Source organism: Ambystoma mexicanum, chromosome 7q (genome assembly GCF_040938575.1).
Source record: "Ambystoma mexicanum isolate Mex_15411 chromosome 7q, UKY_AmexF1_1, whole genome shotgun sequence".
In the NCBI taxonomy this organism is placed as follows: domain Eukaryota; kingdom Metazoa; phylum Chordata; class Amphibia; order Caudata; family Ambystomatidae; genus Ambystoma; species Ambystoma mexicanum.
The window spans coordinates 410,497,832-410,523,185 of NC_090941.1; the positions used below are offsets into that span (position 1 = coordinate 410,497,832).

The 25,354-nt window shown below is 40.7% G+C and overlaps 1 protein-coding gene across 7 annotated transcripts in view; it reads left to right on the forward strand.

Annotated features, from left to right (window-relative positions):
* Positions 1-25,354, forward strand: part of DIAPH3 (diaphanous related formin 3) — a 2,562,783-nt gene that overhangs the window by 1,350,281 nt on the left and 1,187,148 nt on the right. For 6 of the 7 annotated variants that reach the window (XM_069640497.1, XM_069640493.1, XM_069640496.1 and 3 more), the window contains one exon: positions 20,652-20,681. The exons of the other annotated variant lie outside the window; for it this stretch is intronic. In XM_069640497.1, the coding sequence (XP_069496598.1) occupies positions 20,652-20,681 (30 nt within the window). The remainder of the gene's footprint in view (positions 1-20,651; positions 20,682-25,354) is intronic. 7 annotated transcript variants of the gene reach the window in all.

Consider the following 25,354-nt stretch of genomic DNA (forward strand, 5'->3'; position numbering starts at 1 on the left):
GCCTTCTAGATTGCAGAAAGAGCTTTTTTGGTACTTTTAATAATGACCATATGCTCAGAATTCCCCAACCGTATCGTTTCAACTAAGCTGATAGATTAGTTCCTAATAAATGATGGGCTTTGTTTTAACTGAGAACTGACCTCCGAACGTCTTTGTTCTTGGGAACTGTTAAATAAGCACAGCTATATTCCAGCTGCATTTGCTAAAAACTCAAAAGGAGGGAAATACTGTCTTGACCTGTTATTCAAATTGTGTAAAATACATTTAATAGTGTTTAAGGTTATAAAGAATGCACAAATATATATATTAGACACACCCATTACATGTTAAGAAGTGCTACAGGTGAAATTCCTTTAGGCATCACTTATTTAACATCAACCATCATTGTGTACACTCTTCAGTGCATTGTACAGCAACAACTGAGGTGTACATTGCTTCTATCTCACAATTTCTATCCACAGTGAACTTTTACATACTTTAAAAACCAACAAACAGTTGAAAATTATGCATGCGTGAAAATCAAATTTGGTCCAATAAACAAGTGATAGGAGTTCAGAGTTGAAGACCGATTATTGGAACTAGTCTGTAATTCTAATGCTCCATGGGTTTCTATCCTATGGTCACCCCCTACCCTACATGTTTCTGTCCTGTGATGCTCCTTTGCTGGACATTCTTCAGGGGTTGAGCTTATAGATGTACCCTTCTTTGTACCATTCAACTGGGTGGCTTTTCTATCTCCTGATAAATCGGGTTATTTCTAGAGTTGGAACACCAAACTCGGATGTAATTTGCTTTATCTGTCAATATTAAGCAGAAATTAAAATATGTTAACTCCTCATTCTTGCAAAAGTTTGAGAACACCTAACAAGGAGAATTTCTTATCTCCTGATTAACTTGTCCTTCTTCTGACTCATTTATAGTTTAAGGTTAGTCTGATGGGGAAGCAACTCTGTTTTACTATTAACTTAGTATATTTTTAGCAGCAAAAATCGGGGTGCACAAATACCAGATTACTGATTAAGTTATTTGTTTTCCTGGGTGTTGACACTGGGAATCTTTGTGTAGGAAATAGTAATCCTGAAAACGACAAAGAGCATTATTTCAAATCGGTCCCTAAAAAGGAATGGTGATTATATTGTATGTGCCCTAACATGCACAGATGTACCTAATTTACCATCATATGCTTAAGTCTTATGTGCAATGTTAGATTTTGTTGTCCCAATAGTGGTGCTCAGTGCTCCACATAAGATTTTTAGATGGGAGTATTGTAATCCATGTTTTTAGAGTAATTGGAGTTTCAAGGGAGTGAACATTAGTTTTCTCCTTCAAGAGTAATACCTATGTGACATTCTGCTGACCTGTGCAAAACATTAACAGTATGGAAATTATTTTCATGCGTCAGCAGTCCACATTGTGACAGAAAAGCAGGGTTCTCCCACAATTAACAGGTAAAGTGCAATAGCACCTCCTGACCAATGGAACAGATGTGCACTAATACTCAAAGGTTCCCTTGAATGCACAGTCTTTCATGTCAAATATTTGCTGAACAGTTAGCCTTGCATCCTTCAGTAGTCAGTACATTTTTGAGGGAGGCAATAATAATTACAGTACTTAGATGTTGAAGGAAGCCTGTATTAAACACTATATAAAGTTAAATACCTATCTGGATTACCTCTACAGGGACAAATCTTTCAATTACAAATTAAACTTTCGTTTTTTTGTTTTGTAACAGCACCTCCATTGGCTGGAGTCAGACTTTGAATGTTAGAATTGCAGTTGTGAAGATCTGAAAGATGCTATGAACCATGTGGTTGGTGTAATAACAATCACGCAGGTGTGAGCAAGGGCCTTGTCGCTGTTGACCAATCATAGTTCCGTTTACCACATTGGCTCCAAGTTAAGCTTAGTGGATGTTTAAACTAGACATTCCATACTATTCCATGCCTCATCTTTGGTTTTGAGGTGCAAGTATGTTACATCCTTGTGTAAATTGATACTGCAAACACTAAAAATTGACTGCCCTTGAAAATGAATAGAACACATTAGCAACGAAACGGAGTTGTGTAGCAAGATGTCTGGCTTAATACAATGTCTTACATTTAAAGAAAGCCTCCTACACGTTATTATGAATAAACAACCAACATGTATGCATATATGCATCTTGATGGTCAATGCACACAACGCAAAAACTCAGAACAATACATTTGGTTAATGCAGCCATGCATTCACTTAAAGTATAATGTGTTTGTTACAAAGGATACTTCCCAATGATAACGTTTTGCATCTTATTACTAATAGAACTCCAGCATGCTAGGAAAATAAAAATGCATTCATAATTCTCCTCTACTTGCATCTACAGACACAAAATACACCAGAAGTTGAACAAAATAAACCGTTAGTTATTACACTGTGTGCTGTTTCTTTCTGAAATTCTAAATGCACTCATCTCAGACAGCTTCTCTATGGCTCGCAATTTCATCCAGACAGATAAAGATGTTCTGGTTTCTGTCAAGTAACATTACCTTTGCACTGCCCTATGCTCTTAACTAGTGCATCAGTGATACACACAGAAAAATAAAAGGTGTTGTATTTACAATATTTTAATGCATGAAAATGCCTGGTACAACCCTTATCTGAAGGTCTGGCCATAGCTCCATTATAGCCAGTTCTTTCCACATTGCAAAGTGAGCCCATGTCAGAAACTAGCCCAGGGTGGAAGTAAATGTGCCTGTGGCTAGGTCAGGGTTCAATGAGCTCGCAGAGATTTGGTTACATATTGCGAAGGTTACATTGGTCATCTGTAATGAGCAACATTTCTTTTATGTTGCTTTCGCTGGCTCAGAGGGAGCGCTATTGCTTGGCTCACATCTACCTTAAGAATCACTTTAGGGGGTGTCTGTCCTCTCAACCCCAACTTGTCACTACCAGGAACTACACTCTTATTCATTATTTGAAATTTTTAAATGATGCAGGGATTTTTGAAGATAGTTTTTTCTTTTATTGTTTTGTATGGGTAAATAAACACATTTAAAAACATTACAAACATGTTACAAATCGCATAATGATCATACCAATATACATACTTTTAGATTTCATAAAATAGTGCCTGTTTCATAATTTCGTTTCGATTGTTGACCACATGTAATAAAGGGCACAGTTCATGATTGTGCAATTACAAGCCAATAAAAACGCCCACATTTGATCTGATTGACTATTACATATTGGAACTGTTTGGTTTAAATAGCATTTAGTGTAGGCCTCGTTAAGTTGTGGGCATCCTGTTAATAAACATCTGTTTCGATCTCGAATTAATATGCAAAACCAATCCTTATATTTTCTACCACTCCAAACCTCTATTTTTGATAGAGATGGCAATAGGTCATGTCTAAATGCTAACATGAATCTTCTGACTCTATAATCAAAGTGTTTTATTAGGTATGAACATGGGGCATCCACTCCAACACCTTATTTAATGTATATTTCATTTCTACGGATTTGACCTAGTTTAGTTAGCCTTGAATCATGGACCCAGGTCTTCGCGCATTCTTTTAATCTGTTTTTCGTTGTAATCTTATGCCCCCCACCAGAAGGTCCACGTTGTACTGCGCAAGCAGACCTCACCGCACTCCAAAGTTGGTAGGGCTTTCTACAAACTGCTGGCATAATTCAAGTTTTACAAATGCAAGGAAGCTGTGGGAGGTAAGGGCAATACAGTACGAGATCTATATGTTTGAAATTCCCACCACTGGCCACCTAAACAGCCACTCTCCCCTTTTTATTACTAGGAAATATTGCTTAGTTTTGCATCACTCGGTTTGATTTATTTAATTTCACACAGGCAGTCGCCGACTGGCCACTTGCTTCGCCAGTTGTCACGTGACTGGCTTCACGTGACCGGCCTTGCAGCTCGGTTTTGCAGCCCGGCCCTCCTCCCTTTTTTTTTTAAGCGTAGACCTTCTTCCATCTCTACAACTTTACGTGCTACGACAGTCTGCCGTATGAGAGAGACACAGCACGTCATGCTGTTGGGCTACTTCTGCCCATTCAGGCTTTCACGTATGTGTAGCGCGTCACCTGTATTAATTTCACTATGGACACTCGAAGAGGTTGAGCCGCCGATTCGCGCATGGACTGCAATTCATGTAAGTTTCTCCCGAAAGGGTTAATTTTCACACCATTAGAAGGAGCTTGTTATTAGATGCCAGCCCGTTATTGTGCATGTATGGTTGCGTGGGCCTTTCGATCTTGGGTCAGATGGCTGTGTCTAGCCAGTTTACTTTAAGAACTACTTATATTTTTATTTGGTTCGTTGTCTCTCCCGATAGCGCTACGGGTAGTTAGGTACTTAGCAGGGCACTGTGGTGTGCGCTTATGTTTTCAATGCAATTACTGCTACTTTGCCGACCAGTTAGTATATTCAGCTGGCACGTCACCAGTGTTTTCAACATGGAAAGTGGCTAGCTAATTACTAATCCACTCGAGTGAGCTCTAGCTTCCTTTTGATGTTGTCCTGCCTAATGAGCTAGCACTAGCTGATCAGTATTGTTCAGCCCTCACTAATTGAGGGTAGTTGATTAGCTTTGGTCTGGCTTCTGTTTTCCAGTTAACCAATCCAGATAACTTTGGAAAGCAGTGCCTACACCACAATTCACCAAGTGGGTATTTCCTGATGATTGTCACTGAAGGGCAGAGCTTGGAGCAGCTGGACCAACATTCAGTTGAGCTCCTTCACAACACAAACTCTGTTTGCGCCTTTGGCCCGATCTGCCTAATTTTCCTTCTTTACATAGGTTCTGTGAATTATCCTGGGACCGGTTGGGGCCATTGGCAGTAGTCATTCCATCTCATCTCCATCTTGGCTGCAACAGCTCACACACAAGAGGTCAGTCCTTGTGTAACGCTGTGCAGCCTCAATGGCGGCAGGCACTACATGCCCTTTTTTCACTTTCCTTAAAACTATTTTTTTATTTAATTCAGTTTCTCCATGGTGTTGCCCGTCTGCCATTACCTAGCACGGTTCCACTTGGGCCTCACTAACCCCTTGCTCTGGCCTTTAAACTCTGCGGATTGGGGACATCTTTTACTGGTTATTTTAGACGCCCACTGTGCATTTTTAATTTTATTTTTAAGTTCTCTTTAACTGTCCGAGTTGCATGTGGTGTAGACATTTTTGGTATTAGAGTTAGGGGCATGGTATTGCCGCACATTTATGCAGTTATGCTCTTGTCTTGCAGTTCTGTTACATCTTTTCTCCTGATGAAGACGTTGTCTAATCTACATTTTATGTCGAAACCGGTTGAGTTAATCTCAAAGGGATGCGATCTTCAAATTTCTGCCTCTTAGATCCGCCTTTGCGATATTGTTTTTTTAATTAATTATATTGCTGTTTTTATAAAAACACAAAAATAATTAGATTGGTTGTGAGGAGAATTTGTATATCCCGCTTCCTACTGTTAATGAATTTTGGTATGTCTTTTAGTATCTGTTGTATATTTGAATGACACTGACTGTTGAGGATGGTTTGAATGCTGCACTATGAATGCTTATTTTGGTTGACTTTTTTTGCCATTTTTATGTACATCCTTGCTGTCCTGTCATGTTATGTAACAATGAAGTGTGTAATAGCATGTGATTAACTGACTTCTTAGAATATTTGTATCATGTCAAATAAACTTTGATACACCATTGTGGTAAATAAATTCGCTCTCTGGACAATTTTTCCAGGTTTGTGCAGCTAAATAGCCAAACAACACTCATCGGGGCACTCATCAGGTGCGCGCACCTGGCCGTTTTTAAGCGTGTTCACGTTGAAGGGGGCATGGCCTTGGCTTTGTATTCAATAACGTCCAAAATAGCAGCAGTATTATCTGTTGAAATAGTAAGAGACTCTATAAAATATATCTCCAATAGATGGCAAGTCATTTCAGTCCAGTTGAAATCGTTTTGCGTCGTACCTTTCTTGTCTTCAGGAGCACACAGGCACGACTCCACGAAGAGGAACCGGGACCCGCAGCCAAACAGCACTCGTCAGGACACTCGGCACATGTGCACCATCAGCAAAAATCTTCAGGCCCATTCACAAGAAGAGAAGGTACTTTTATTGTCCCTTCGACTGAAGTTAAAGTACCATTTTGGCGGCCAAATGCTGGAACTCTCTTCCCAAAGTAGTTCGTGAGAGTGAAGGTTTGTCCTGGAAAACATATGTTTTTGAACTGTCTGCACCTTTCTAGCTATTCCCTCCCCCACCCAATCTGGTTATTTACCATAACTTGAATTGGAATGGTAGGGGAGACGCATCTCACCGACAACCACCATACACCTCGCTCACCTCAACCAAAACCACCATCACACACACCCCTCAACCACCACCCCCCGAAACCCCTTCAACCACCACCACCACCTCAACCCACCTCAACTACCAACCCCCACACCCCCTCCACAACCAACCCCCACACCCCCTCAACCACCACCCCATCAACTACCATACACACCCAAACACCTCACCACCACACATAAAGACTGGGTGTTTTGGGGAAATGTGTTTGATCTCGGAAAGGGACATCCAAAATGAGTGAAGCACAAAGAAGGCTGCATTTGCTCTCATCCTCTGTGCTCTCATCGAAGCTGCGCATTTACCTGAATGTGGACTTAATCAGGCCTCTTTTAATAGACACAACCACATACGTTTTTAAAATCTTTTTAGGCATGCAGTTTTTATGGCACTTATATGTACATATTTCAACTGTCTATGTATAGTGTTGGGCAGTGCCCCCCAGATAAGATGTTGAAGTGGGAGTGTTTTACTCCCTATTTTTTAAAGTTAGAGAATAACATGTTTTTTGGGGAGTAAAAACGTAAGTGGATTTCCCAATGGGAGCATTTTAGAAGCAAGTAAAACATGTTTTAATTGGAAAACGGAAATGTCATATTTATTTCTTTCCACCTAGTTATTCATGCACATGTTTACTTCTTCCAATCGGGCAATAATTAATAGTCTTGTCCTGTGTTACTACACACTCTACTGGTCCAAACATATCCATGGAGGGGTTTGTGTGAAAGCACTGGGTGTCTTCTTCCTATTTTTTGATGGGAGTATTTTTACTCTGGAAGTTTTTGCCTATCTTTAGGGAGTAAAAGTGGCAGATAAATCTGTAAGACTGGTGTTGGGAAATCTATAGAGATGGAAAGGATACAAAGTAAAAAGCCTTATTTAAAAATAAGCACGTTAACTGTATCCTGCACACAGCATCTGAAAAAGGCACATGCAAGGAAGTATTGTGATGTTAGAAGCCCACCTACAACAAGAGTATAGGTCCACAGTAACTAAAAAGGCCAAAAATAAATCCTTCCCGTTATCTGTATCCAGCAACTTGGAAAACCGTCAATCTGGGATGTAAAAATACAATTTGTTGTGAAAGAGTACAAATACAATTTCAGCCTGCATTATTTCTGTTTATTTCTTTACAGGACTAAGAATAAATATTATAAAATCACAACTTGTAGAAACTCAGTGTAACTCTTTGAGAGGGATTGATTGCAAAGAAAAAGTTAAAATTACAATCTGGAAATGCAGAAAACCACATGACTTTAAAGGCTGAATTTGTAAATGAAACTGCACCTTTGGCATAGAAAGTAAAATAGCAATTTACCCCCACAACCGCTGCACGACTGGAGATTTATGGCTTGCTGAAGAGAAGAAAACCTCTGGCTTTGAAGCTGGACTATAAAACTTTGATACTTCTGATTCTGCAAAGGATGAAATGTTTGTTTTGTTTTCAAAGACAGGCTTGGAAGTAAAAACAAATACTGCTCATTACGGCCTTCACGTGTCATTGGGCCTACCAACAATTCCCTTAAAATACAAGGAATAGATTCCGAACAGGGATCTTCCCCCAACTTATCAGATGCGCTCATCAAGTAAGTATTCCTAGCAGGATGCAATTTACATCTCCAGCCTTCTGACACTGGTGCCATGACGACAAAGCCTCTTTGGGTCATACATGGCCAGCTCTGAAGCCTCAAAGGAACTGAAACCATTTTGCTGTTACCAGTCCAGGAACTGGATATGGCATTTTATGATTTGTTAGATAAAGAAAAAAAAGTCCACTTTGACTTTTACATATGGTATCCCATATTCTTAACTTTTGGCAGGAAGGTCATAGAAACGTGAATTTTTTAAAAAATGAAGGATGAAAAACTATCACATAATGTGTTAATTTGGATATTTTTTGCACAGAAACATTGCACATTAGTATTTCATATGTCCTAGCATCCGTGCTGGTGAGGCCGTACCTCTGAGATGGAATAGGATTTTTGTGTGAAAGTATCGGTGAATGAAAAGCAAAAATCTTTCAATCACAAGTCATGCCGAAATCAGCCTGGCAACGTTGGATTCACTTGATTCAGTCATTTGATAAACTAATTAGTAACAGGATCACGTGAGGAACATGATGTTTCAGAAAACAATTGTTTAATGTAAACATATCCAAGATGACATCAGATCAAATGGCAGGATAATTGGGTTTAGAAGTTAATACCATTGGACTTTTCTCTTCATTAATATGCGCCATCAGTACGAAGGGGATGTTCGAGTGTCTCTTCACTTTTGGAACCTTCTCCAATCGTATACACTTACCAATTAGATTAGAAACCCCACCCTTTAAAATAATTTTTCTTATCTATAAAAGTCCAAACCCATAAATTCTGTGGACTTAGTCGCTCACACACTGACTGATCCACTAACTGATAGGAGATAGTAAGAAGAATTGACAGTAACCGGAAGGGAAATAAAATAGCCTGCTGCCCTTTGGATACATTTAGGATTGCTAGTAGACCACTGTGAAAGAACCTCGTATGGAAATTAACCCCAGGCCTTCCCCAGTAGAAAAGGCAACAGACAGGCCCTATGCAGAAGGAAAGAAACCAGGCTGTGAAGCTAAGATGCCCCCCTTGATGATGATGCCCATCTGTTCCTAGGGGGGGGCGAATTGAATCAGTCCTTAAGAGAGTGCCCACCTGTCTGTGAGACAACAAAAATAATGTTTGTGTTAGTATAATGTTAATGGGAAATATAATGACTAAAGGGAAGTATACTCTAAAAGGGAAGAGATTAAATCTTACTCCTTTTTATTTGTAAAAGTACTGAGGGGGGTAAATACATCGGCTGTAAATCCTGGTAAATACATTTTTCAGAGCCATATGTGCTTCTGGGATCATACATTTGATACAAATCCATCCAATTGTGTGTATACTAGTGTACAGGCCTGTGTAAGTGGACCAAAGTGCAGATTTTCATTAAGCCAGTAGGACCGCTATATATCTTAAGGCTACTGCTCCCTCTTGTGGTGACAACAGGGGAAGCTATGCGACTTGGACCACTATATATCCTAAGGCAACAGCTCCCTCTATCAGAGCATTCTGTGCGTTCTGGCAGCCTCTACTGCACATGACTGCATCAACAAACCTACATCTTGCCTTTTATGTTTTTAAGATTGCATTGGAGTCTGGATCGCCCAATGTGCAAGCACTGAACGGAAGCCACAATAATATATCACTTTGTACTGTGACGATTCATCAAGTCTGGTCACTTCTCCCCAGGTGGGAGCCCTTCCTTATCAGTCTAGGGAGGTGTGACTACTACCCAATAATCGCCCTAGCAGTGTTAATATGCCGGAGGACCTCATAGGGAGGGACTCCCCTCTTGGTGGGAAGGACGTTCACCTGAGGAAAGGTCTCCATACAACCACCACAGCACATAAACTCCTGCCCTCATGGTCACCCTAATCATCCACCATTGATAGTAGAACCATTTGCTACTGTAGACCCATGACTTTGACGAGTATAAGGCATACTGAGGCAAAGAAGAGTGTAAGAAGCATATGGAAAACAATCTGTAAAATCGCCCAAGTACTGGGAAGAGGTGGTCATCTGGAGGCATGAAGAGCCTGACCATATAAAGAGAGATGAAGGACTTTCACAAGAGAGAACCAGGTGTGCAGCCTGGAGTGTCTGGGAGTTTCAAACTAGGTAAGAAAGACTGTGGAGGGAGCAGACCACAGGATGCTGATGGAAAGCCAAGAGTATCCTTTTTGGGCCTAGAAGGAATTGGCTTGAACGTGAGCTGGAAAAGAGGTGCAGAGTGCATCAAGAGTTTTCTCCCTTGGCACACTGGTAGCTGAAATATCACAGTTGAAGCGGAGTACATCAGGAGGCATCTACCGTGGTGCAGTTGCAGTAGAAACAACAATAGAGAAGAAGAGGGTATCAGGAGTTCTCTCTCTCATAGTGGAACAATAAAACCCACTATTAAATTGGAGTACCTCAGGAGTCCCCTCCTCATTACAGTACAGCCATTGAAGAAATCTATACAGAGACGTTAAAGAAAGAAACAAGAGTCCTGGGAATAGTTTCCCTCATAAGAGTATCACATGGAGCCCACTAAGGCCATAAATGTGTATTGCCAAATGGAAGGCGGTAAATAGACTTATCCAGAGTTTCTGCTGAAGAGCTCAGCCCCATTTTGTGAAGAACGTTTGCAGAAGGACCAGGAGAAGGGAGCCATTCCCATTGTCCATTGTGAAACTGAAGTGTTAAAGCCAGGAGAAGGGGGTAATTCTCCTGGTGAAGGACGCACACATTTGTTTTTTAGTGTTCCCATCAGTTTTATTACATTGAGGCTGGAAAACGCCTCTAGAAATGGGGATAGATAGGTTTTCTTTCAATAGAATAAGTCTTTTACCCAAAGCACGATCCCTCCTGGTCGGTTTCTTTCTTCTACACTCACATGTGGTGTCAGAATGGGATCTAGACAACTTGATTCAAAGTTGGCCCACGTTACAATTTCATCCAAAACTAAGAATTGTGTGAATAGCCTGGGACTCAGCTTTCATAGCTTAAGTCCTGACACTGTTCATCCGATGAGGAAAAATGTAGAGGGGAACAGTTAGCAGCTTTATAGGATTACTGGATTCCTGGATTCTTGGTAGGGACATGTTATAATTTCTTTGGATCTACAGATAGCCGTCCCGAATGGGCTTGCCACATATGTGACCCAACTGAATAATCCTGGTAGAAGAAGGGTCTAAGGATATTACCCTTATTATCTTGTGGGGGAAGTAGTGAAGTTTGTCATCCTGAATTATTCGACTAAGTCAGTCCCGCTGCAGAGAGAGTTTGTGGGGTGCTTAGCATAGGAAGCCGTGCTAGAAAACTCAACCATCTTGGAGAGTCAATGGAAAACTGGAAAGGACCCAGGGAAGCAACATCTTGGCGAAAGACCCCAGCATTTTGTTTTCTCTTCCCTGAGTCAAGGGAAGAATTGTGTAGTTCCAAGAGACAAATCGAACTCAACGCCTCCTTAACACATGTATGGTTCTTTGATTCTGAGAAAGATCCCCTTCTACAAATGGAACAAAAGGTGAGGCAAGTGTGCCTTCTGAAGATCTGCCCCGGCCTAATGAAAACCCAATAAAACCATCTGAGAGTTTCCCTTCCCTTGGATTAGGAGACCCTTCCTTTCTAAAAAAGGATGATGCCAAGAGCCTTGAAAAGCCACATGTGCAGCCACTAAAGGACAGAGGCATACCCACTGTTTGGGAAAAGTAATATCTAATAATTCTCCACTGAATAGGGTCATCCCTTCCCCGACTGAGACAGAAAACTTTGAAAACGCATCCTCGTCTTCATCTCTGCAGTGTAGTTCCTGTAGGGAACCGAAAAAAGGTAGAAATTCCAACTAGAATAGGTTTCACATATAATTTGGAGAAATTTGAGATGCCCAGACAACTAATCGAAACAGGATTACAAAGCAATGACTACCATATCCTTCCATCTCCACTGTTATCACCTGTTAAGGAAACGGCCTGTTGTGATTCAGTGGAGACTCCCCAGCCATCCTTCCCAATAGATAACCCAGAGACTTTTTGGTCATTCTCTTCTCTGGCCTCCCGGCAGACTGGTCTCCCAGTGGAACAAGAAGAGAAGGAATAACTTTCTTTGAATTGTTTTTACATTTTTTTTTAAATGCAGCTTTTTGCAAGTCGCAATCAGATAAGAATCATAGACCATAACAATCAATTAATCTCAAGAATATAATCAAATGTATACACTTTGATAACATTACATTTATGATGAGACCAATTAAGCATCATAACATTCATACAAATATAAATAATCCAAAAAAATGTACATTTAACTCCAATCTATAGCTCTTAAGAAGAGAACAGATATGTCAGAGCTTACTAAACCCCCAATCATCTTCTTCAAACAGCATCTTCATTAAAATGATGAGTCACCACAATATCTCCTAAAATATCTTTTACGAGCAGACTGCAAAAATGGGCACTCCATCATGTGTTTTATAGATTTGACCTTTACATCACCACAAAACCTACATTTTGAGTCTCCAGGTTTAATCATTTTATACCTATAGAGAATTTCGTTGGTACAAATAAGATTCCACTGAAACCAAAGAAATTCATTTCTTACAGCTTTGCTGGGATAAATTGTCAAAGAGGTGGCCCCCACCACTACTTGAGTCCGTAAGTGAGAAAGAGATGGAAACTGATATAGTGATTTCTACTGTTTGGATCCAATCCCAAAGTCTCAGGTGGTTTTTGGTGTACTGTGGTCTATTTCTTAACTCTTCTTTGTTCGAACCGATAAGGAGACAATCGTCATAGTCCTTCCCAAACAAAAATGGACCAATTCTTGGCGAAGATGACATTGAAACAAGGACATCTCCATAGAGTGTGGAATCATCTGCTGTCAAGATTTTGCGATGCAGATTCTGAAAACACCACATTCCTCTTGATTGTAGTGATTGAATTCCTGAGTCATACATAACCCCTGGAAGGGAATTGGGGATACGAAACAGGGAGGAGATCCAACAGGGAAAAGTCCTATATTTCACCTGCGTAGAGTAATTTTCCGATTTATTTTTGCCCTGATAGAATGTTATTGCAGGGATAACTGAAAATGTCCCTTATTTCCCATCAACTTTTTAAAGCTGGGTACAGAAACCCATGGCTCTGTTCACATTTTCTGTCAGGATCCGCTTCATAGGTTTAGACAGAATATGGAATCCCAAATAGACTGGCAAATCCACAACTTCCAATTTGTGACCATCCACCCACCAATGTTGTGCAATTTGCTTCTTTCTCTTTGTAAATACCATAACCTTGGTTTTAGAACAATTAATATAATTCGACTTGGTGTATGTTATGAAGGCATCAATCAGTTTCTGCAGACCCCGTGGGGTCAGGTAAAACAATAGGAAGTTGTCCGTATTTGAGACGCATGTCAAGCGCTTATTGTTCAAACAAATTGTTAAGAAGCAAATGCTAATTTCTCTCAAGTCTCCAACATCGGACATTTACAGATTAAATAGGCAAGTGACGCATGTTGGGTGCAGCTATATCGCCCCCTCCCATTCATTTTATCCTGATTTTTTAGTGATCATGGAGAGCTATTATTAATCTCAAATGACCAGTACATAAAAGAGCTCTATTCGCTGTATCAAAAGCAGAGGTGAGACCGATATTTTCAACATAAGATGCGCATGCATTGCCCTTCAGGGCTAGGCCTTTAACATATTTTATCAACAGGCCATTAAGGTTGTGCTATTAATTTTCCAAAATTCCACCTGCCATTTTTTAATATGCCCTGTTTGGACCACCCACGCCTCAAGATGCTTAAGCAGCAGTGATGCAAAGACTTTACTGTCTGCGTCCAGGACAGAAATAGGTCTATAATTGCACAGGTTGTTTCGATCGCCCCTCTTGTAAATCGGGATTCGAAACGGTGTTCGCCAGCTTACCGGCAAGATTTGATCTTTTTAAAATTGGCAAAAATATAGGAATAACAGTTTAGTCTGACAGACAACAAATATTATTTGGGAGAGTCTGCGGCTTCCAGACAGCCTGAGGAAATGGGAACAACAGAGCAGCCTAGGAATAGGGAGCGCTTGACTGATACAATCCTCATAGGAAGTGAAAAGGGAAGTATAATACTCTTTGACATCCACTTCCTCACATGGTGCCGCCTGTTATTCCTGCAGGAAATTCGGTCACCCAACAAGGCTTTGTCCCCTAAGTCCGAGAAACACTTCTTCTCAACCAGCCCTACCTTTTTGAAAGCCAGAATGATTAATGGAGAAAGTCCCTGACTGTCTTATTCTAATATCCTCAATGCCCAAGTCTCTACTCTAAGCACAACTCATTGGGAAGGGAACTCTAATCCTTCTCTCCCTAATAAAAAGATGAAATGAAACGGTAAATGAAATTAATTACTGTATGTACTACAAACCAAAACAGTTACCTGCCTCCATCTATGGGATTAAGGATTGGCCCGAAATAGTAGCAGGAGTAAAGGCTGCGCTATTCACCCAACATTTCTAACACTAGGGTGAAAAAGTAATCTGGGAAAGGAGGTTTACTGCATACATGGGCACACAGAAACCTATCCCCATACAAAAATCCATACAACCATATTATGGAAGGAACTGTGGATCACAGCAACTGTAATTCTCCCTTAGACACCTGGAAAGAAAATGCGTTCGTAGCAGATCCCTCCATTGGTTCGGCCAGTACTGTACCTGTTTTGTAAGGTTAAGGAAGCAGCAGGGCACACATTCATGAAACAAAATTAATGATGACTTTGCACAAACTGAGCAGTACCTGGATGCCTTGTTTGGGCAGTTGGTGTGAAATTGGACATTTTAACGAACATCGGGCCAGTGAAATTGGTTAACTCCCAGCTGCACAGTGCACTAGAGCCCTATTTAGAAAGCCTGGTGGAAGCAGAGCTTTCACTGCATCTCCACTCCATTTCGTGGCGTCCCGTCTGGGAGGCAGAGCCATTGTTACGTTTTCCTATATGGCCCTAGTGGAATTTCATTGGTGGTAATTAGTCTGGGCAAACATCTTCACCAGGTAGATTCCCTAAAACACCAGATACTGCTTTGGCTAGAGTACCCCCTGCTCGGTCATGGCAAGAGCTGGCTTACTCCTGTTCTCCTCTCCATCTCTAAGACACCAAAGGAATTCCCTCCATATGACTAAGAATGCAGTGGAGGAAAAGGTAGGTCTCTGCCATCTGCGATCCCTGGAAAGCGGATGTGATTGGGCTGCCACCACCCAGAGCTACCATTAGTGTTGGCAAAGCTACTTTTAGCAACTAAAACCCTCACTTTGAGTGACTGGGGCAGTAGTTTGTGCCCCTCTCTATAGTTTGATCTACAAATTGGGGGTGCTTGCAGAAAGCCAGTGGGGTTGGGGAAAGGAAACAATCGCCATCGCCTCTTTGCAACTATCTTTAAATCGACGCCTACCATATGGTATTAAAGTGGCTCACAATAGCCCCGAAAATTACCACATATATGTGTGTGGGGGGGTGGGGGGGCATATGGGAAGGGGATATCGACCAATATCTTAGATTGTGTCTTTTTGCATTGCTAATCCTTCCTGGCCTGTCCTAGTTTCTACTCCAGCCTATATTGTATATCATATATTGTGTGTGTAAGAGAGTGATTTAAGATTACTTTGTTATGAAAAGGTCTGAAACATAATGGAGAATGTAAATGTGGTGGGCAAGACATGCAGGTGATATGATGAGGACGCAGCGAGGATGGGGGGGGACTGTTTAGTCATGACCCGTCTGTGTTAGAAGTAGGGGTGGCAAAATGATCTTTCAGCTAGGGTTGCAGAAGTCCTTGCATGGGCCCTGCCGTTCTTTCCACTCTCCCTTCCTCCGCCTGCATACTCTTTGTCTGTCACTTTACTCATTCAGGGGGAATTAATACTGTTTATTATACCGTGTTATACAGCCGTTCATTCATCAGTCTTGGTTGGGGGGTAAAAAAAATATCTTGGTGTAAAGTCACAAATAGATCATGTCAAGATGGTGGCGTATTTCTAGATATTGTATTTTCGTGTAAAACAAAACATGAATGCAAGGCGTGTTGGCCTCCCTCTCTGCGTTTCGTTTTTTTTGCACTGTTTAATGTGATATGTTTTGTTTTTGAGCAGTAATCAACTTTATTGAAGTTGGCTAGGGCGGGAGAGGGTTTCTTTGGTCAAGTCTGCAAAGCAAAAGTTCTAGGCTAGCTTTCTTAACAGTGTGACAACATAGCTGTTGGTGAAATGTCCACACTGTAGTTACACTGATAAATATCCACTGTGCTACTAGTCCAATTATGTTTCATTATTTTCTCAAAACCATTTTTGCTGAACAGCATTTCAGGAACTTGTGTTTTCATTTTGTTTCTCCAGTTACCATTATTAGTAGTCGTGTTGGGGTTGTCAGGAAGGATCCCTATGATTACGAAGGGTTCCTGTTGCGTCCACCATATTCGGGAGGTCATGGTGAGCTGGCTGCCATGTTGCAATTTCATAGGTTTCGAAGTGTGATTAATTATGTATGGGATATTTTACTTGAATATTCCTGTTGGTCTAGAAATGGATACATATTAGCCTGCAGGTGCGCAGAAAGATTATGTATTAAAGCCACCAAATGTAAAAACATATATAGACATTAATATAAATACACAGGGAATTCATTAATCTCAACATAATGGCTTTTCACAATGAATCAAAACACGCTAATTGGGGCTGTCTTGTAAACTGACTTGATGAGGTTTTCAGGCAAAGGACAGGTGAATGAGTAAGTTCATAACCTTCGCGTCAGCAGCTGCGAACTAGATCTACGTTTTTATTGTCTGATAAATCTTGTAGATAGTAGCTGTAATCTCCTGCTGCCTGAGAGCGTGAGAGAAAGAGTTTGGTTATTTATTTTGGCCAGTGGTAAAATGCGGGGTAAGCTAGTGCCTAAAGCCATTTAGGAGTTTCAATTGTGTGATGACGTGTGAGTTTTTGTTTACTGGAAAGTTTCAATAGAACAGTGACCTGGGAAATGAAATGGCATCACGAACAATGAGAAATCCTTCAACCAGCATGCTCATATTGTCCAATCATGTTTGAAGGGTAGACTGCGATAAAGTATTTGGGAATGTTTTAACTATCGCAAAACTGTATAAAAGATGTGAACTAATGTGGATTGTTGAGACTTGGGTTAGTTTGATCCTGCAACACCTTCTAACTGCTCCCTGGTAAATGGTATAATAAACTTCTTTTATGTCCAACCGTGTATACACTTCTTAAGTGGTGTGCCTGTTTGGGTTAAGATGATTAAAGGCCCAACCGCACAGTAGTCAGTAGGCTTCAGATGCTACGCTTATGCTGATGACACTTCCGTCCTGGTCAGATTAGATCAGGAGCAGACTGAGGTGTCGGCTCTGCGAGTGTCTGGTGGCTATGAAGAGCTGGATGTAGAGCGACTGGCTTAAGGTGAACAGGCACAAACAAGGGGGATCCTGGAAGTGTCTCTCTACTGGCCTATATCCCGGGTTAGAGTCTCAACCAGTCTTTAGCTCACCATCATTTCACAGAAGAGAAATGTCCACTACATGTCAGTCTCTGTCCTGCCTAAGCCCAGTCCGGCACCAAAATGCCAGGCAATTCACTTGGGAACAAGAGTACCAACAGCAACCCCAGACACGTGTTTCAGCCTGGTTGGGCCCTCTGAGTGAGCAAGGGGTCCACGTCTGGATTACCCTAGTAACTTAAGGTGATACCCAAAGTTACTTTTTAATATGCAAAACAGGGGGGTTCTGGGAGTCTCTCTGCCGGCCTCAGTCACGTGCAAGTCTCAACCAGATTTTATAGCTCACTATCCCTTTCACAGAAGAGAAATACCCATACCTTATCAGTCTTTGTCCTGCCAGGGCAGTACAACACGGAAATGCCAGGCAATTCTCTTTGGAACAAAAGTACCAACAGCAACCCCAGACACGTGCTGCGGCCTGGCTGGGCCTCATCAGTAAGGTGGAGCTGTGCGTCTCTAAGAACAGTAAGCAAGGGGTCCACATCTGGATTAACCTAGTAACTGTCTGAAGTTGTCACCCATGACATGGTGCCACTTGGCGGCTAGATATTTTTAAATTCTATCTTAACTCTTTGCTTATACCCTGCTGAGCCTTTTGCTCATCTATTCTTATATGAAAGGGTTGCTATTTTCCCAGCTATTATGTTTGGTCAGGTGTCTCTGAACATTTCGATTTTCAATTTCTTCTCGTGTGCTATGTTTCTACTTTGAAAGCAATCTACTTGTAAGTCACCTTGAAAAACATGCACAGTTACTGCCTTGAGATGTCGGAATGCATCTCTAAATGCTCCCAGCCTCTCTGCTTTAAAATTAATCCACTGATTAGGGCCTTTTTGTTGTGCACTGTTCATTGATGCGCGTTTATCCAGATTAAGAGAGGCTGTGTGTTTCTGCTGCCAGCGTGAATCCAGGCTTCAGCCCTTGGCATTTTTCCGGTTCACGGACAGAGGGCAGGTTGCGCCTTCACGCAAAATACAGAAAAGCCTTGATTGTATTTTGGCCTTCCTTTCTGACTAAATAAGATGTGTTATGCAGTTCTTAGTTATTCATGTTGATGGGCTTTGATGATCTTACTCTCTATGCACCATAGAGTACAAAAAATAGATTGTTCTAATGCATGGCAGTGCCCAGAGTGCTTTTCTGTGTTTCTGTTGTGTCGAGACTGCTTGACACCGAGAAATAATGTGCTTACTGTGATCTCCCTTAACCATCTGTCACGTCCATAACTAGCATCTCACATATAAGTAGTTCACGATTTAGCGGACATACATCGAATGCTGATGCATTATGAAACGTGAACGGTCGGGCTGCAGGGGGTGGGGGGGCGTATAAACGCACACAGGACCAACATATAGATACTGTCATACCTGCCACGCGATATGCACTGCATATCCTGTGCGATTTATAGGTGTAGAAATGGAACAACCAAAAGTCTTCGAATAGCGTGTGGCATGTGCTAATGCTAGTTTTATTTTTTTAAGTTTTTTTTGGTTCCATTTCGGAGACCATTCACACAACTAAGGACTGAATTCACTGGAGTGACATGGGTATACAGGGGTGCCAGACTACCGTTATGTCTGTGCATCGGTTCCTCCCCAACCCCCTTTGTTTTAGCATTGGCCGACTAGACACCGTACACCTGGCAGTGTCTTGTTTATCAAACCCATTCACGCTTTGTGTGCCCTAAAGTCTTTTGCCCAGTTACTGCGAGCGACACTTCAGTATTGCTGGTAACTTGCATCTTGAAATGTGTCCCGGTGCTTTGAATGTATTCGAAATTAACCACCTTCCGCCTTCGTGGCCTGTAGTTAATCTTGTGGTGGTAATGGAGAGAACGGCTCATAAGAAGACCCAATGTTGAAGAATAAGACAAGCAAAATATACGCACATTTATTTGAATGTCTTGTATGCAAGTCTCTGATTCATAGACTTTCTTACCCCCATTCTAGCAAGAAGAGGCCCTACCAAGGTTAGTTGGTATTTAAAAATCGATGAAGCTAAATTGGTAGTATTTTATTTGTAACAATCTTTGCAAATTAGTTAAGTGACTTTACCTCATTAATTGACTGCCAGCCACCCCGAGGTCTTTGCTCTGCTCCCAGCCTGCATCTTCAGGGCCTACCTGCTCCCTGTTGCAATGTGGCTCCCAGGCATAGGATGGCATTCATCCTCCCACTCGGGTAGTTATTCAGCAGTGGCCCACCGCTGTTCCTGTCTTCTGGAAATCCACGGTTTTGGACAGGGCTGTGCCATCAGGGTAAGATGTCTGGATGAGAGTGAAGGACAGTGGGAGAGGTCTTATGGTAACACATCATACCTATGGTAACACATCATACGTACACGGAAGACACTGATAGAGGGAGTGGTTTGGTAATGGAATCTATCCAATCCAACAACAGGAGAAAAGGGGGAAGCACATGGAATGTGTCGCAATCCCAGCAAGCGTAGACAAGAGGGAGGAGTCTCAAGCCCTGTAAAAAAATGAACGTAATGGTGAACAGCAGTGTTTGTGCTGGTGGTCGGTCATAATTTCGAAAAAAAAATGTCGAAAGACAAAAATGTCGAAAAAATAATATCGAAAAAAAAAGTCGAATTCTTTTTTTAAAATTATATATTTATTTTGGGGTCCGGGAATAAAAAAAAATGGGTAAAACAAAAACATTTTTTAAAAAGGGGGGTTGGGGGGATCCCCCCATTTCGAATAAAAAAATGCAACTTTTTTTCGATATAATTTTTTCGAAAAAATGACTTTCGACATTTTTGAATTCGAAAAAATGACTATAAACCGTTTGCGCTATTTCATGGTTGGATCTGATTGTGAAGGAATGGCCATGGGCAGTGAAGCAACCAAAGATAAACTCTGGATATAAGCACCCACTAAGGAGTAAGAGGAAATGGACCCTCTAGTCACGCACTTAAGAAAGAAGCAAGGTCTCCCCTTTGGGCATACTCGGGTAACGGAGGAGGTGGGGGGCAGGAGCAAATGGGTACCTGTACTTGAAAGCCTGTGAAGCAATGGAGATATTTTCTTGAACTTCTAGTCTAGAATCCAGCTGCCCGAGAGAGGGAGGGATTCTCCAAGTGCACGTGTTTGTAACTGTCTGTGATAAACAGCAAAGCTAATTGTATTGTATTTCGTTGCATTGACTAGCTCTCTTCAGGATATAATTAAAATGCATTATGTTTTCCTTTACCTGCACTCACTTTTGAAGGATTTGAGATGCATTTCACTGAAGAACAATGTAAGTAGCAAAAGGCCAATTTTCCTATTGAAGTTGCCTTTTCCTAGTAGCTCTTTTGCCTTTCATACTGAATACATGTATTTTACTGCTGTAAACAAGCAAATTGACATGTTATGCTTTCTATTCTCTCTTCTGTTATTGTTTGTGAAGTTGCTTATTTCACAGGACTGTAGGTCAAAGTATTTTAAATGCACCAATTAACTGTTTGTTTGCTTTGTGTTGGGAACACTTTTACAGTGATGTATTCTATATCAAATATATATAATTGGAGAAATCTTACTATGGATCGCCAAACCCCCCCCCCCCCCATCTACACTGTCCCTAATGTCCATTCTAAAATACTATGAATATCTATGCCAGTTCCTCCTCATCCTGTTTAGTCTGAGGAATGCACCAACGTTGCCCTCCCTTATAGACTTCCTTCGATCCCTTCAACCACTGGCCTAAGCAATATGGAAACCTATGAACTGTGCCCTAGTCTTGCTTTTCATTCACATCTCTTGGGAATCACGAGCCCGATAAGAACAGAACTGGCAAATGTGTGCAGAGTTTTTAACCTATTTGAGGTCTGTGATCCACACATTTCTCTGCTTTTGTTGCCACACTATTTCTTCTGTAAATGGCTTTCTTTTTTTGCTGCTGTAGTGTAATGATTGGAAAGTTTGTCAAAGATCCTGATGCGCTATCATCATGTCCTGTCTCAGGAAATATATGGGCCGATTCCCAATATTATTTCGGAGGCATGATGGAATGAACTAGCAAACTGTTTTGCATCATAAAAAGTTGTATCCAATACATCTCAACGTGCGCAAAATACAAGCATACATCCCTATACCCCCAAACACAAAGCACCCTGTTGTGCAGTTGTGCTAACCAGGGAGTGAAAAGGTCATTTTCATGTGTTTTATATATGCATCCCAATTCGCACATGGGATACACTTTGAAATTTACGAAAATTAAACTCATTCCTTTTTCAGCTGTTTGGAACATAACATCACACAGGGGGAGGGTGCACAATGCATACAATGCTTATTCTTGACCCATCTGTGCTTTCTTTGAACATCAGATTGAAATCTTTCTATCCCTCAGACAAGGCCAGAATGTGTTTTTCCTCTTACATTTCACACTAACAGGACATTTAAGAGCCTATTGTGGCAAAAGCGCCCCCAGTACCTTATTGTGTGGCACTTGCATGTGGATTACATTTGACACAATGGGACACACACACACACCTTTCTGGTCTTGGCATTCCTTTTTGAGACCATCTCCACAAGTTCCTAGCATGAAGACTTTTTCCAATTGTTTCATATTTCCGCATTCCTTTTCAGCTGTTTGGAACATAACATCACACAGGGGGAGGGTGCACAATGCATACCATGATTACAATGTTTCATATTTCCGAGAGTGCCCCTAATGCCATATAGTGAAATAGAAGAGGATGTTCATATTTTTCAAGGACCGTGTATCAATAACAAATTCGGTAATAAACAAAACTAAAGTAATAACACTGGAGCATTGTATTTTTGTTTTCTGACAAAGTATGTTGGGATCACTCCGGACGATTGGTGGAAAAGGGCTTGTGCTCGATTGGATACTCAATTGACTTTTGCTGCTGTTCGTTTATTTTTATTTTTTTAAAGAGTATTTGAAACAGTGAAGAATTATTATGAAATCTAACTCTTAGAGGGTTTCCTTTTTCTTTGTAATGTGTGTATTCTTTTTTTTAAGAATTGGGTTTTTTAGAATTTAGATGAATTTGAATACTTTTATAACAGATATTTAAATACAATTTTAGAGGAATTCTATGATGTATTTGTTTTATGATGTATGTTGTGTAAGGATAATGCAAGAGGTTTGTAATAAACTAAACACAAAAAAATGTACAAACCCACATACAGAATCCTAATAAGATAAACAATTTATTTAGAAAATATATAGACTATTTAAGTTTTACAATACAATATTTATGTAAACTTTATTAGGTGACCAACATATTTTTAAGAAATCACTTTAACGCATCCAATACATTGATATCCCAAATGTGGTTCTTTCAAAATCGGGCATTCAACAAAACATTTTAAACAAAAAACAAATACTAAAAAAAAAAACACACAGTAGGCAATATAATTTCCCGCCTTTATTTACCAAATGTTTAAATCTCATAGATTGTGTACAATGACCTACATCCTTCAACAAAATTGGTGCAGTAATGTATTTTGTAAAGTCTTCTTCAGGGTCCATAATGTATGACTTAAAGCCTATCCACATATGGTATAAATTCAAACTCATCAATGCATAGAGCACTACATTACAACAAGAAAAGAAAATAATTCTTATCTGTTTTAGTGTAAATCTGAACTAAATCTGACTAGATTAAAAAGCATTTAATCTCAGAAGTTGAAGAGTTAATTTAACATTGCTGGCCATCATCTGATTCAAACGTTCCCGGATGTCTTGAAGTTAAATATCCAAATTTGTTATTTTCTCATCAATATATTTTCCATATTTTTACCACTATTAATGATCACCAATATTAACCACTCAGGATTGTTATCACTGTGATTCAATTCCATATAGTGATCTATTGGAGCCTGAGGTACATCATCTTGATCTGAACTCACCAATTCCTTTATCCCTTGATTTTTAAAGTTTTTCCAATATATAGTTTGTTACAAGGGTATTTCCTGCATTAAACTACGTTGTTTGTCTTGCAATTAGAGAAAGAATTGAGTTCCCAAAGGAGTCGCAATGGTCTTTCAATTAGCTTTTTTTGGGGCAAATTATCATGCTGAGCATGCACCACAAGGATATAGGCCTTTCATATTTGGTAGTCTCAAAATAAGTGTACTGGGAGGATTCAAAATGTTTTTTTTTTTTTAGAAGAGTATACTAAGATATCTTTTAAAGTTCTAGATTTTTTTTTAAAGCAAAGAGCAATTTATTCTTAGGATTCCTAAATGCCTCCAATATGGGACACTTTATAAGAATAATTGTGCTAATTGTTGAACTACGTTGATTAAAAGTGGTCACCCAGACCACTTTTAGATTATCTGTATCCATTACCTTTTTGGGTGTAAGTACATCTACAGTATATCGGTACCATGATTTTAGGTGCTGTTGGGAAGATCTTCTTAGAGTACCCTCTATTTTTGAGTCTTGCTTATAATCTTTTTAACCTCATGAAAGTAATTAGATTTCTTCGTATAGGTATGTCAAAATCTTAAAAATTGTCCAGAAGGCAAGTTGTCTCATAAGGCCTGCGAGTGTTTGCTAGAATTCTGCAGCAATGTACCACTAGCTCTCCTTTTTTGGAAAAAGGGTAATATAAAGTTTGCAATTTTTGTGTTTCGTACATTTTGAAAAATTGTAAATTTGTTTTGCTACTGGTCATAGTAAATTTAACATTTTGATTTAGTTGTTTTCCAAAAGCTACATCGACATCCACTTGGTTTCGAATGGTAATCAAGGAGAACTGTCTGCCTTCCATATTTTGGTGAATGAAAAAAAACTAAATTTAAAATATACTTATGACCATAATGAAGTTAGGTGAGCCTCCATTTCTCACCTCTGTGGAATCTTCGATGTTCTTATTCACCTTCCTGCCTGTAAATGTTGGTTATTTCTCTTCTCCACTCTTTGAAACCCAACCTGCCACCAGGCAAATGCCTTTTGTGACCAGGTCAGTACCTTGACCTTTTCAAGAGGGGATGGAATCCCCTCTCAGCATGGGGTAGGAGGCCTACCAGGAAGGAATCAAGAGCCATTCCTACCCCACGGGAGGATGGTGGCAGTTGGGAGGGACCCATTCCCTTTCCACCTCCCAAGTGCCAAGCTATGCAGGTTGTGACGAATCACAGCGTTTCGTCACTTCTCCCCAAAGAGGAGCCTTTCTTTGTGAGGCTAGAGAGGTTAGCCCGCTACGCAACTTAAAACTCTTTCTTGTGAGCCATCAATAACATTCATGCTTCAGAGAAGTCCATCAGAGCAAGCCACTATTTTTCATTGTAATATTTGCCCAAACATACATCTTGAAGAAATGTCTGCCAAAATCACTGAGACAAAGAAGAGAGATGAGCGAGTAATGCAGATCGCTCCATGGTCTAAAGTTAACCAAACTACGTCGAAGAAGCCTAGACGAGTAAGAGGGAATAATCACCAAAGAGAGGAAAGAACCTTCATATTATGCTGGGGAGGACCCAGAACTTGAATCTAAAAATGGAAGAATGACTTAAGATGGAGAGTGAAGAGCTGGGAGCTGCTGAGAACCGAAAGCTCCTCGATCATGAGGACCTGGCCAGTGGGCGTAATGAAGAGGTACGGGGCAAATGGAGGTCTGTGTCATGCAAGGGAAGAGAACCCAGAGGAAAGGAGAACAAAGTGAGCGATGGCGTGATCTGGGAAAGGTGGACTGTTCAGTCCAGAAACCGTGCCAAGACCGCTGCAGCCGTGGCTACGCAGGGACACACCAAAGAACCGCGAAAAGTTGGCGTGACCACGGGAGCCATTCCAATACAGAGAGTTATCGTGATCCTGAAGAGATCCGGTGATGCTAGCCTGTGAACAAGAGGCTAACTGGAGAGGCGAGAGACCCAGAGAGGGATGCAGGGAGGAGGGACATGCTCAGCCTAGACATCCCAGTGACACCACAAGTGTTTATAAGATAAAATCATAAA